The 15,093-nt window shown below is 37.3% G+C and overlaps 1 protein-coding gene across 1 annotated transcript in view; it reads right to left on the bottom strand.

Annotated features, from left to right (window-relative positions):
- slco3a1b (solute carrier organic anion transporter family member 3A1b) overlaps positions 1-14,881 on the bottom strand; it is an 18,315-nt gene extending 3,434 nt beyond the window's left edge. Inside the window, exons 1-9 of the mRNA XM_079837550.1 lie at positions 14,679-14,881; positions 12,159-12,618; positions 3,118-3,216; positions 2,709-2,969; positions 1,360-1,524; positions 1,041-1,239; positions 695-830; positions 242-414; positions 48-112 (exon numbers count right to left, since the gene is read on the bottom strand). Of these exons, the coding sequence (XP_079693676.1) occupies positions 48-112; positions 242-414; positions 695-830; positions 1,041-1,239; positions 1,360-1,524; positions 2,709-2,969; positions 3,118-3,216; positions 12,159-12,618; positions 14,679-14,816 (1,696 nt within the window). The 5' untranslated portion in view covers positions 14,817-14,881. The remainder of the gene's footprint in view (positions 1-47; positions 113-241; positions 415-694; positions 831-1,040; positions 1,240-1,359; positions 1,525-2,708; positions 2,970-3,117; positions 3,217-12,158; positions 12,619-14,678) is intronic.
- Positions 14,882-15,093: the final 212 nt, after the last annotated feature.

Here is a 15,093-nt window from a genome sequence, read left to right on the forward strand (position 1 = left end):
CACGGATACCTGCAGACACGCTGTAAATATGCAAAAAAAAATCTTACCTAGCAGCCGGAGCAACAGGAAAAGAACTCCAAGGGCGTAAGACTTCAGCTCTGGGCTCACAGTTCTACAGACACCAACGACTTAAAGTTTAGTACAAGTTCATTATGATGTGCAGATGACAACCATGACTGATTAAGACTCATGTGACATGGACCTAAATTTACTGGGGTTTAAACGGTGTCAGCAGTATTACCTGATCAGGATGATGACGGATGGAGTCTGGGCCATGGCTCCAATCATGCTGCACACGCACACGACTGCTAGGAACGTGAGGAAGGCCTGCTGACAGCCGGGGCTCGAACACTTCCCCGGCGTGGCTGTACCGGGCCCGTCGCCTTGGGCGATGCACTTACAGCCTGTCAGATTCTGAGAAAGGTAGGGGGAAGAGCAGAGATCAGTGCATATTTCATGATGGATCTTAAGTGCTGCTCTGGGGATTTCCAGGCGACCATCCAGAGGAAAAAAGAACCGAAGATTTGAGACAAAGGGGAACGATGTATCTAAAAGAGGGAAGAAAAACGGGCATTCCCAAAAGTACTCTTGCTACTTATGACTTTAGGAAGCGTTTAAGCAGATGTGTGCCTGAGTTTATTGATCTGTATGAATTGGGGAGTGTGTCTACGAGCGGCTGTGGAAGGAAACTCACGCCTTTAGTGCAGCCAGCCAGGCAGGCTGAGAGGTAGGTGATGCCGTTGGAGCCGCAGACGGGGCTTAGAGAAGACGTGTAACAATTACAGCCTGACAGACATGCGGCCTCCGTGCGCTCCCATGAACCTAGACTCCTAAATGGAGAGAAGAATTATGGGATGAGCAGGGACGACGTGTTCCTTTCAAATTCACAGTTTAGTGAGCCGAGTTATAAACATGAGCCTCTGCAAAATTAATGCTACAAACACAACAGTCTTTATACTCTAAGTGACTGTATTTATTGCCAATTGTTGTGGATCGTTAAAAATTTGTGTGAGGCTTTTATGCTGTAGCGCTCTACTCACTCGTTGCCATAGGCAACAGTCACCCCAGCGACTGGGCCCGTATCACAGCCGAGGAAAAGGAAGGAGACGTAGCAGGCCGTAGAGATGATATTGACTAGCATGGCCAGACGAATAGCCCCTAATGCAGACAGATCCAACTTTTTCACCAGGAGGCCGCCCAGGAAAATACCCAGACAAGCACAGGGGATTGCTGTCATACCTGTAAACACAAACAATAAAAACAAAACAAAACAGATTTGACAAGCAGCTTTCGGTTACTTGCAGTGATTTTATTTGAAACTGTGTTTCATGACTTGGATGTTTTTGTGTGCTCGCCAACCTAGGAGCTGATTGGCGGAGGACGTTGAGAGGTTGAACTGCTGTTCGAGATATTTCCCTAGGAAGGCCGCGAATCCAGCCACCACACCGATTTCCATACAGGCAGCGAGAATGACACAGGTGAATACCGGGTTGGATAGCAGATGCTTAGTCACCTTAGGGATAACTGAGACGACAATGGATGATCAGATGAAAATGTTGTAGTCCAGGGGTTTTCAAATTTTTTATGTCAAACATCCACAAATATGATGCCCTCCCCTCTTTGAGGGGTCCACTTACTAAAACGTAAAGAGAGCTGTTTATTTTTTTGATATGTGAATATCCATTTACACTGTGTAAGAAAAATATTAAGCATGAAAGTATAAAGGCAATACATTTTTAAAATCAAATAATTATTTTATATTGTAATTAAAGCCAAATGAAATAATTAAGATATGTAAAGCTGACTGTATTATTTTTCATTCTTGTGTATTGTGTAATTATTTGTTTCACATACTGTACTTTTGCAAGGCACTGTATATATATATATATTCCTATGTTGCAATCTTTAAATCTGCTTTAAATTATTTTGTTTTACATACTACATATATATAGATATATATATACATTTTTGTTTTTATTCAATGTAATTTAATTCAATTTACATTGTTCAGTTGAGCTTTCCCCCCCAAAAAAAATCAAATAAGCTTGTTTAATAGTCTTAAAAATGTGCAGAATAAAACAGTAGGAATATAAAAATTGGTTGTGCTAAAAAATATTGTTTTACACATATTAATATCTTGAGTTAACATGCTAAGTTTGACAGATACTTTTATAAAATATAAAAAATGTTCTTCAGCATCCTCCAGCATGAATTTAGGCTTTTATTCACATATAAACATTGATTAGCGAACATAAACAAAAGCTCAAACGTGCTGCCTAACACACAAAAATGAACCTCATTGGTTGATTAATGTTTGTGTAAATAAAAGCCTAAATTAAATCTGTTCATCATATAAAACAATTGAGTCTCTTCAGAAAATGTGGACTAAAGCGCTCAATTCAAATGGATTAGTTTCACGATCTCTTTATGAACTTTTTGAAGCATCAAAGTGGTAGTTGCGTAGCTGTCAATGTCTTTAGCTGTCTTTATTTAAAAGATCTTCATTTGTGTTTTGAAGATGAAGTCTTACAGGTTTGGACTTAATTTCAAATTTGGGTGAACTATCCCTTTAACAGCATTTTGAGAGGTGAATCTGAAAGGAAATCTAAAACTCCTAAACGTAAAGAACTGACAACAACGACAAATCAAACGAAATGTACGATAGCTTATAAAGATTTAGACTCTCTTTCTCTTGTCCTCTTTCTCACCCTGTAGGTGCTGACAGCAGGTGAGGCCAGTGCTGATCTCTGGGTCATCTGAGGTTTTGACTCCTTCATACTCCTGCACCAGCTCAGCAGGCAGCATGGCCTGTTCGCTCTCACCCCCCGGGCCCTCCCCAGGCTCGTTCAGCGACTGCGGGAACCCAAACATGAAAAACGAGGAGATGAAGAGGAAAAGGCCACATATGATAAAGCCGCCCCACCAGGCACCGATCCAGCGTGGATCGTCGGGAGTGATGTCCAGTGTGGCTGTTAGGAGTGAACAGAGATCTGATGAGATATTACTGAGATACAGTTTCATTACAGGCATTCATTTAATAGATGCTTTAGTCCAAAGCTATTTACAAATGAGGAAAAATAAAAAATAAAGTGATTGATTTGTGATGCCGGTACTCACATGTGTCAATGAAGACCGCATCAACATAAACTTTGGTGCACAGAGAGCCAAGAATAAAACCACAGGCTGGTCCAAAGACCAGTGTAGAGAACAAGATACCTGTAATGCAATACAACAGACAAGAGTCAAAATAGTTATGTAAGAAATTATATTCATTCATGCAGAGTTTTGGCCAGATTGTTGTCAATTGCAGATTGCAGTTCATTCAAATCCTTCACGAGTTTTTAAGACTTAATTAATTATCTAGATGATTGAAATGAAATGAAACCACACTAAACCAATGGGTTTAAGCTCAATTCTTGGAAAAATAAATGAAAACTCTAAAGTTTTAGAGTTTATTATTATTATTATTATTATTGCAGAAGGGGAATTAAAATATACAGTTGTTGCAATCAAAGTTATTGAACCACCTTGACCTGCAAGACACTTTGAAGAACAACATTTCATGAAAACAATTCAATAAAGGCATCAGTAATCTATTGTAGAAAGGTTATTAATACACATTCGAGTTATTCTTAGAACGTAAGGTTGATGAAAAATTCAAATTGGCTCTAAAAATTCATGTACAAAATTATTCATCCCCCAAAAGTCAAATTTTGTGCAGAATCTTATCTCTATTCTTTATAATCTCCAATAAACACTGTCTGTAATATTGTTTAGAAGCTTCTGTTACCTCTCTACTGCAATATTGGCCCATTTCTTGCTTGAAAAGGATTCCAGATAACTGATAATCTTTAGTTTTCACGTTACCACTGCTTTCTTCAAATTCCACCAAATATTTTCAGTGAGATTTAAATCTGAGGACTGTACAGGCCACTCAAGAACATTCTACGACTGATCCCTGAACCAAGCTTAAGTAGATATGCCTGTAGACTTTGAGATGGCTGTCCTGCAGGAAAGTCCATTGATCATCAAGCTTCAGTCTCTGCACCAAAGGCATCACCATCTTTGCCAAAATGGCTTGATACTTCAAAGAATTCATGATGTCCTTCATACAGCAAGATTTCCACTTCCTGCAACAGCAAAGCACCCCCATAACAAGACCGGACCACCATGACAGGTCTGTTTGACCATGGAGATGGTGTCCTTCTGCTCATAAGCTTTGCCTTTTCTGCACCAGACATACCGCTGATCCATGGATCCAAAAATTTCCAGTGTGGTCATTTCACTCCATAAACTCCACTCCACAGGTCTATCCAAATTAATTTTAGCATATTCAAGTCGGCCTTTTATGTTCTTCTTGGTCAAGAGTGGCTTTCGGCAAGATGTCGCAACATGAAAGCCATGCTTATCTAGTGTTCTTATATTCTGCATTGAAATGATTTTTCCTCCTTTCATCAGGTCCTCTTGCAAGTCTTTGATCAAACATTTTATTCCCCTTAATGATATTGTGCTTTTCTTCAACACCCTTTTCTGGTACAACAAATTTTAAATGTATAAATAAGTCTGCCAGCTGTGTAGTGTTTTGGAAATCTGCTTGTAGCCACATACTTTCTAATATAATAAAACAATTTGTTCTCTATAGCTTTTATGAGAGCTCTTGACGGCCATATTTGTTACTCACCTTTAGCACATGCATGGGCTAAATGTATGTATGTGTAACAGCACAAGCTAATTCAGTTTTGTTCTTAATTGTGTTTTAACACGTACAAATAAGTGACTTAAAAACAGCAGTGTTGAATAGGGGTTGAATAATTATGACTTATTACAAAAAAATCCTATAACTGTATTACAAAAGAATCCTATAATTCAAAAGTATTACATTATATATTGATATCCTCACTTTATTTAACCACTAAACTGATATAAAACTCTGTATCTTTAGAAAAGCGTACATTTGTAAATTATTACAGTCTCTGGGGGGTTGAATAATTAGGGGTTCAAGCACGAAGTGCTGAAACCCTATTGTAATTGTAAGGGTTTTTATTATTATTATTCTCCGCTAAAACGCATCGTGCAGCCCAAACCGTAAAGGCTGGAGCATTGAAACTTTGTCAGATGGTAGCCCAAAAATCGAGGAGAGGTTATCAAATTATGAGCCAAATTGGCCTATAGGTGGCGCTATAGCAATCAATTGCGCGAAACTGCTCATAACTCCTAAACCGTAAGTCATAGACTCAAGTGTCTTATATCATTGGAAAGCTGAATACCTGACGTAAATAATGTATATCTCCGATTTCATTTCCGGTAGGCAAATTTTTCCGTCATTTTGAATTTTGTTGAAAAACTACTTTTGCGAACTAGTCCCTGGATTTTAACCCGATCGGAACCAAACCAGTGCAGAAATGTTCTCTGGAGTCTGAATATCAATAATTATCGAAAAAAAGTTGAAATTTCGATTCACGGTTGCTAAGGTGCGGAAAACGAATGTTGTGGGAGGAGCCTATTTTACTAAAATGGCTATAACTCAAGAACAAAATGAGATATCTTTACCAAACTTGGTACACATGTGTATGGGCTGAGTCTTTGGTCACGATAAAACAATCGCGACGATTGAACACTTGGTGGCGCTATAACACAAAAAAAACATGAAAATGGCTATAACCACCCGACCGCTAGTCCAATTGACTTGAAAATTGGTATGCAGTGTCTTGGTCCAAGGTACCATATATGTCTATGAGGACATTGGCGTATCTCAAAAAACATGGCCGCTATCGGCTAATGAAGTTTGAGCACCTCTAAGACAAGGTTAACGGAGGCCGATCGGAATGAAACTCGGTGGGCATGTTTGACTCATGGCCCTAGAGGTCTGTAAGAATTTTGAAAGAAATCGGCCTCTAGTTGGCGCTAACGAGTTTTATGGCCCTGTAATCACGTGGTGTTGCACACATAAACCAAATATACATATCATATGATAGGTCTCCTCATGCTGAATAACTTTGCCTCTAGAAGCATTGCTGTCAATCAAAGCGTTCATTAAATATTTGCAATTATGTTTAAAACCTACTTTTGCGAACTAGTCCCTGGATTTTTGCCTGATCGGAACCAAACCAGTCTAGGACAATTCTCTGGACTCTCTAGATTAATAATTATTGAAAAAAAATTGAACTTTTGCATTTGGATGGCTATAACAGGGTCATTTAGAAGAGGGGCGTAGCAAAATACACTATACAGCTTATAAATCCTAAAGGAAAACTCAAAACTTCACGAAAATTGTTATGTATATGTGACATAACATGCTGAAGAAGCATGCAAAGTTTTATGGAGATCGGACCATAGGTTGCGCTATAACTGTTAAAAAGCTTTGAAAACCATGTATTCCCTATGGTGAATTGCCTGTATTGGCTGTAAATGGTATTTTCTATCTCTGTAATCAGGTGGGGTAAAAAACATCCACATAATGTGCAGAAATTATGATAGATCTCTTCATACTGAACAACTTTGCCTCAAGAACCAATACTGTCAATCAAATTGTTATTTATTTATTCACAATTATGTTAAAAACGTATTACCTAAAATTGCCACCAGATGGCAGCAGAAGACCACTCATTGGTTCATTCTGCTTACTAAGCATATTTAAACTTTATAAAATCATTATAATAAATGTTGCAAATGACATTTTGTCAATGTTTATCAATTAATTTGTTCATTTGATTAATGTTTTTACAATAATTATTAAATTACAATTAAAATAATGCCTGAAAATATGTTTTAAAGGGGAAAACCTGGAATAAGCTATTTGTTACCCATCATTTATTTCAAATATCTATATCTCCAACAAAATGTGCATGTGAGTTAAGCACGTCTGAAGACATTAACTTGGAAAATGTGCCAATTAAATGAAAAACAGACATTTAAAATGAAAATGAGCCAATGAGTGGTTCTCTGCTGCCACCTGCTGGGCTTAAATGGTCATTTTGTCATTCTATTTACTTATCATGTTCTATAATTCCTATTTAGACATTATAAAGTCACTATTACAATATTTACAATTACATTTTGTCAAATTAATTTATTTCAAATATATTATGGCGTATTACCTAAAATTGCCACCAGATGGCAGCAGAAGACCACTCATTGGCTTATCCTCTAAACTAATATTGTTCAATCATATTTAAACTGTGATCGTGCAGACCAAAGCGTAAATGCTAGAGACTTGAAACTTTATCAGATGGTAGTACAAAAATCGAGGCTAATGTTGTCAGAGTATGAACTTGATTGGCCAATAGGTGGCGCTACAGCAATCAAAAGGGCGAAATGGCTCATAACTCCTAAACCGTATGTCGTAGACTCAAGTGTCTTATATCATTGGAAAGGTGAGTCCATGACGAATAAAACGTATATCTCCGATTTCATTTCCGCCATGATAGATTTTCCGCCATTTTGCATTTTGTCAAACAACTACTTTTGCAAACTAGTCCTAGGTTTTTTGCCGGATCGGAACCAAACCAGTGTCAAAATGTTCTCTGGAGTCAGATTATCAATAATTATCAAAAAAAGTCGAAATTTATATTCACGGTTGTTAAGGAGCGTAAAAATAATCGTTCAGGGGGGAGCCTATTTACTAAAAGGGCTATAACTCAGGAACAAAATGAGATATCTTCACCAAACTTGGTACACATGTGTATAGGCTGAGTCTTTGGTCACGATAAAAAAATCGCGACGATTTAACACTTGGTGGCACAATAACGTGAAAAAACATCAAAATGGCTTTAACCACCTGACCGCTGGTCCGATTGACTTGAAAATTGGTATGCAGTGTCTTGGTCCAAGGTACCAAGTATGTCTATGAGGACATTGGCGTATCTTAAAAAACATGGCTGCCACAGCCAATTAAATTTGAGCACCTATTAGACAAGTCTCATGGCCCTAGAGGTCTGTAAGAATTTTGAAAGAAATCGGCCACTAGTTGGCGCTAACGAGTTTTACGGCTCTGTAATCACGTGGTGTTGCACACATCCACGAAATATGCATATCATTTGATAGATCTCCTCATACCAAACAACTTTTTCTCTAGAACTGTTGCTGTCAATTAATATGTTCATTAAATATTCCTGAGTATGTTCAAAACCTACTTTTGCGAACTAGTCCCTGGTTTTTTGCCCGATTGGAACCAAACTAGTCTAGGATAATTCTCTGGACTCTCTAGATCAATAATTATTGAAAAAAAGTTGAACTTTTGCATTTGAATGGCTATTACAGGGTCATTTAGAAAAGAGGTGTGGCAACATACACTCAAAAGCCTATAAATTCTAAGGGAAAACTCAAAACTTCACGAAAATTGTTTTTGCATATGTAAGATAACATCTTTAACAAGCATGCAAAGTTTTATGGAAATCGGACCATAGGTGACGCTATAACTGTTAAAAGCCTTTTAAAACCACGTATTTCCTATTGTAAATTGCCTGTATTGACTGTAAATGGTATTTTCCATCTATTATTTCAGTGTTTAAAATCTTGCTAAATAAAAATTAATGTCTTTTGATGTTTGTGTGCTTAAAGGCCTTAAAGGCTTGAACCCCGCTAAATGCTGCTTGCAGCTTTAATTATGATTGCAACTGTATTCCCTTCTGAGACACAACCTAAAGTAGCCCAAAGTAAAGAAGCAATTTCCTTTAGTGATTGTGCACATTTTAAATGTTCTCTAATAGCTCATTTGAATAATCAACATCATCATTGCTATAACTGGCACCTGATGAGTTAATGATAAAGCTGACAAGCGCACACATTTCTGTGTTGATTATTATATCTTGTAAGAATACTAAAAGGGTAGTAGCCAACATATAGATTGTGCATGTGTTAGTAAATGTTGTACTATCAGCTGTTTTACCATTCGGTGAGTAATTATCTGTCCAGACTCAGCATAATCATTATCAGAGAACGCTATAAATTAACATGTAAAAGATAATGTACAGTCAGACGCAGCTGATGGGGTGATCTTGTATCATCCTGAAGGGGTTTCTTTTGCAGTAATGACCGACTGACTGTACATTATCCTGTGCATTACACGGCTATTCGCAAAATAAGTAAATAATACACTACCATTCCAAAGTTTGTGTTCGGTATTATTTTGAATAAGATTTGAAATAAGTCTCTTATGTTCACCAAGGCTGCATTTATTTGATCAACAATACAGTAAAAACAGTAATATTGTGGTAAATTTGCAATTTAAGATGTCTATTTTAATAAATTTAAACATTTAATTTATTCCTGTGATGACGAAGCTGAATTTTCCCTCTTACTAAAAAAAAAAATCTACACGGACATGAAATATTGAAGAGTCGAACACGCACAACGGTTATGTCGTCTACCACGTTAAATGCTTGAGCTCTTTAAAGTCTGGTTGATTCTGATTGGCTGTCTATGTTTTAATCATTCATCAGCTGGAAAACAATTGTTCTGAGAGTGATTCCAATGATATCTTTCCTCGTTATAGTTATAGTGGTGTGGACTTCCCTATTCTCATAGAATTAGAAGGATTATTAAAACTTAATAGTTATTATAGTTATTGTCCTTGGTGTAAACGGGCCTTTACTATGGAAAGAATGAACCTCACCTCATTGCTGTAAAGGGAAAGGGGCAGAAGGGTCTGTAACATGGCCTTCAATGTCAATATTTGCTCTGATCTTTAAAAAGCGTTTTAGCTGTATCCATTAGCCTGGATGAAATTGATTAAGGATGTCAGTCCTAATGTTACCGCTATGTAATCCTAGATCAGTTCTCTTACTCTAGGATTCTGTATGAATACAAACGCTGGATAATTCACTTTAAATAGCCTGCTTGTGCCTTTGTGAAAGATGCCAAATGCATTTCTGTTAACCAAAGCCTCTGTGATCAAACGGCTAAATGACTGATTCCATTATGCCCACCAGCAATGACTGTCTCCAAAGAGGATGTTTATGTCTGTGCTAGTTTACATTATGCTTAAATAAGAGATGGGTCCAGTTTTAAAGTTTACAAAGGATTAAACACGCAAGAGGGAGAGAGAAAGCTTGCATGGGTTGCACAGACATTAATGCTCATAGACAGTCAAGTCAGCTCAATGCAAAGACGTCAAACACCCTGCAGAGAAGGAGGCACAGCAGAAATGATGTGAAACGCACACACGCAAACCCACAGACATTCACACAGAATCGTACAATCCGGACCTTGAATTACCTGTGGAAAGCTACTCAATTACAGTAGTCATACACTGATCAATGTCCGTGCTAACATTATATTTCAGGAGCTTTCTTAAGACATTTAAGTCTGGGGTTGATAATATCTAGTCTTTATTTGTAACAAATATATGGAGAATCATTGTTGTAGTGCGAGAGAGAGTGAGAAGAATAGAGAGAGAGAGAGTGAGAAGAATAGAGAGAGAGAGAGAGAGAGAGAGAGAGAGAGAGAGAGAGAGAGAGAGAGAGAGAGAGAGAGAGAGAGAGAGAGAGAGAGAGAGAGAGAGAGAGTGTGAGAAGAATAGTGAGAAAGAGTGAGCTGCCTGAGGGATGACAGAGCAGCCAGCGCACATTAGCTTCACCGCAGAAATAACAGGCACTGAAGGCCATCATTGCTTCTTGTTTACCCCTTAAAAACATAGCAACAGGAGATTAAGACAGTGGTGCACTACACTAAACCAATGGGTTTAAGCTCAATTCTTGGAAATTTCCCAAGTGAGTTCACCCCAAACCTAAACCAGCCACATATAATAACTACGCTTTTGTTTACCTTCATACAAAAGCTTTCTGTTAGGGAGTCCTCCAGGAAGTAAAGAGCTGATGCACTAAGCATACAACATTTTGTGGCTTATAAATCATTAATAACAAAAACATAAAGTGCTGTGATTGTTTTAGCGCAGGATATTGACCGTAGTGCTACATGATATGCCCTAAAAACAACAACAACACTCTCTGGTGTTTCTTTAGTGCCTGACCTGTGTGTTTTACCAGGGGTTCAAGTAGTGCCATTTGAGGACATTTAAAATACAATATTTATCTTTAACTTGCATTCTTAAGTACAGCAAAACAGCGTCTAAAACACACTGAGTGAGATATAAAATGAGCCTTTCTCAGGATACTGTGGTGACGAGCAGAAACTCTCTAGGTCCAGACCAGCCTATTACACCTCTAGGTCACTGTGTTTCCTATTGTTTGCTGTAGGCCATAGTGAATGTGTAGCATTGCCATGATATCAGGTTCAAATGCAAAAGGAGAGCATTTAAACCAGATGCTGTTGTTCTCTCCTAAAGTGGATTAGAATAGATTAAGGCAAACAAATCTGTTCAAAACAATTAATCTGTAACATTTCACAATAATGTGCTATGTTAGGAATTATTAACCAACAATGAACAATGCTAACATTTTACAATAAGGTTACATTTGTTTACTTTAGTTAACTAGTTAACATGAACTAACTAAAATACTTCTAAAGCATGTATTAATCTTCAATTTCAAAGTCAATTTCAACATTTACTAATACTTTATTAAAATCAAACATTGCAGCTGACAATTAAACTAACAATGGGCAGTTGTATTTTGATCAACTAACCAGCGAAGATTAATATTAAATGCTGTAACAAATGTATTGCTCATTCATTGTTATTTAATGCATTGACTAATCTTATTATAAAGTGTTACCCATTACTCAAAACTGAACCATTTAAAAGATCTAATAATTATTATAATTTTTTACTTTATTAATTGCATTTTTTAACCCTTAACTGAATCAACTAAAAAAGTTACAATTAATAATAATAATAATAACAATTTACTTACAATAATAATTATTAATCATTAGATTATTTTAATAAAGGTTTTTTAACAATACGTTTAATAAAGTAAAATCAAAATCTATCTATAAAATCATTCCATAAAATGTAGGTACCCCTGGTCACCAGGTACCCTCCACTATACTATTAATTCTACTACTATTCTGTTTCATTATTTAGGAAAGAGAACAAAATAATATGAATACTGTGTGCATGTTTCATATGTTTGTGTATGAATATAAATATGTGCTACTGTTTGTCACCCACAATATCTCTGATTAAGGGGCGCTTAAGCTTTACTGGTGGGGCTGGAGGGGGTACATAACACAATAATGGTTGTGTAGATCACTCTCACCAATATAAAGGGAGGAGTCTTCACGCCTGACATGATCATCGATGTAAGACACACCCAGCGGCTGCAGGGGTGTCGCTCCAACCCCCAGAAGCATTTGAGCTCCGATCAGCAGCAGGTACATCATGTTGGTATTGGTTCTATTCCCACAGAAATAATTAGGATCAGAGAGCCCTGTTCGACTGCTATTGGAGCACACGTCCTTTCCCTGTCCAACAGGTCGTGGCTCTCCAGACTGATATTCATACTGGTGGGTCAAGAACTCAGGCAGTGCTGACAGTAACGCTCCCAGCGCCATCACGATGCCCCCACAACCAATCAGCCGCGGCCGATGGGCCCTGGCCCCAAAGTAGCTGACGAATAAAATGAGGGCAAGGTTGCCAATCTCAAAGCTGCTGGCGATCACACCCACGTCAGCGCTCTGCAAGTTGAAACGCCGCTCTAGCGTGGTGAGGACACTGACCTAAAATATAAAGAAACAACGCACTGTTACAAAGCTGTGACAATGACCAAGTGCCATATTCGAACCTAAAACATATTGTTTATGCTTTCGTGGCTTGGAGATCTTAAGCAAAAGAATAGATTGATGAGATTTTGCTGAGATCATGGATGCTGTGTACTGTCATGAAGAACTCATTTACACAATATTGAAGGTATAAATCAAATGTTCATATGATAGTTGACAAAAAGTCATTTTTTAAGCGATTTATACATGTGCCATTCAGGTCACAACATAACATACATAATTTATGATAAATACCTCAGATAAAGCACAAGGCAGGGCAGATTTGTTCATCAGGCACTATAAGTCATCGCTATGGAAAATAACATATCAATCATATCACTTTAACCAACCCTACAGACCAGATGCATTCATGCAATGACGTGAGTGTGTGAATCTTTCTCCTGTGCTGAAAGCTAACCTGAAGTTTATAGGCAGGCCATTTTAACATTTATTCCTTTAAACTAACTAGTATCTATGTTTATGTTACCAGCACTTAGTTGTGAGTAATCCAGTAGTGGCTAGTATTAATCCCATTTGTCACCAGTAATTCTCTTCTACTAGTTACTATCTCAATCCCCACTCACTTTTGTTAATGGCAATAAATTGCACACTTTTGTCACTTATTTCTATGGGCATCTGTAGTTTGGCACCTTTTTTCTTAAACACTACATACATATAACATTTCTTATCTTGTGAGTTTACAATTCCTTTTTTTTTTGCTTGTCGTAAAGACAGAATCAGAATCATAATACAGTAAATTATGCATAATTACATTCAACTAACCCTAACCAAACCCTAACCCTATAGTAAGTACATGTAGTTAATATTATTCAGTACATAAACATATAATTACACTTTTAACAATGACACCCTAAAATAAAGTGTAACCCTTTGTTTTAAGGTGTCTTTGTTACACTGTAATTATACATTTAAGTACCAAGTAGTATTAAGTAACTACATGTACTTACTATAGGGTTAGGATAGGAATAGGGTTTGGTTTAGTTGCATGTAATTATGCATAATTTATATTTTTTACTATAGTAACTACATGTAACATATGTAACAACGACACTAAAAATTAAAGTGTCACACTATTTTAATAGTTATAAATAACTAAAAAATAACTACTAGTATCTGGTACTAGTGCAACTGAAATAAGTACCAGCAACAACTGAAATGCATCAAGTAAATAGATGGAATCGATAATAACCATAGAATTTAATGGCAATCCTTTTTAAAAAATTTTTTTAATTATTATTAATTTACTTAACAGGGCCAGTGCACATTAATACACACTGCTGTAAATGCGCCAGAGTTAGCCAAAGGCCTTTTTCATCATCCTTGGAGAGAATGTTAGAGTCAACCTAAACACATAAAATTGAAATGACAAAATTATTAAACGTGTGTTTTACATAATATGTTTTAAAATGATATATTAACTAAGCAGGCAAAAAGGTAAGTAAGTACTCATATTATGAGTAAATATGGAATAGTTCCTTGCCTCTATGTGCTGACCAGTCGCAAAGGAATCACTAGGCCTATCTAAAGAATGATAACTAGTCAACAGATAGGGCCTACTATTATAAGTACCAGTATAAATAGTAGGCTATTTATTGAAAAGTTAAAAGTGAAATTGAAAAAAAGTACTATTAGATAACTTTTGGTAATTAATATTAATAAAAATAATATTTTATTTGAAAGAATAAACAGCTTTTCATAGAAGGTCTGATCATTCTGACATATTTTTGTTCCCAACCTTATGTGCATCAGTGGCTCAAAGGCAAAATAAGGTAATCGACCACTGGGCCACTGATGCTCATCTTCCATTATAGCGCCTCTAAATCATGTAGAAATAAAGCAGTCGCAGTCCCGCACGCAAGAGCCCCTGCCTCATGATGTTGTTTATTTTTCTTGCTTTAGGGAAAAGGTAAGCGATGCGTACCGGACACCATTCAATGTCATCCACATGCAGTGCGTACGTAGTATGAGCTGCAGCCTGTGTAAACGGCTCGACTTACCAGATAGGCTCCTACAGTGCCCTGTGCCAACATTAAGGCACATTCTGATACGAGGAATATTTTGATGTTGGAGAAGCATGATGTCTTCTTCTGGCACGCGTCTGGCTCAGTGTCTGGCGTGCTTCCCTCCGCGTACATCCTCTGATGCGGACTGCAGCAAGCAGAAAGACAGGCTCGGACAGAAGGTGACCATTGAGGACGAGTGCAGATGGATCCTCAACAAGACGTGCACGGCTCCATTAATATCGCCTCCGGTTCCGGTGCGCTTTCAAATCGAGTCGTATGAAATTAATCTTGAGCGTTCTCAGTAGCTACTGTCACCTCAAAAACTGCGCACTCGCATCTGATCCAGTGATATGAATGGTCCAAAGAAACCGACTGAAGACCAATGCAGCCTATTAATAACCATGAACAT

Source organism: Gobio gobio (assembly GCF_949357685.1).
Source record: "Gobio gobio genome assembly, chromosome: 2".
Classification (NCBI taxonomy): Eukaryota; Metazoa; Chordata; class Actinopteri; order Cypriniformes; family Gobionidae; genus Gobio; species Gobio gobio.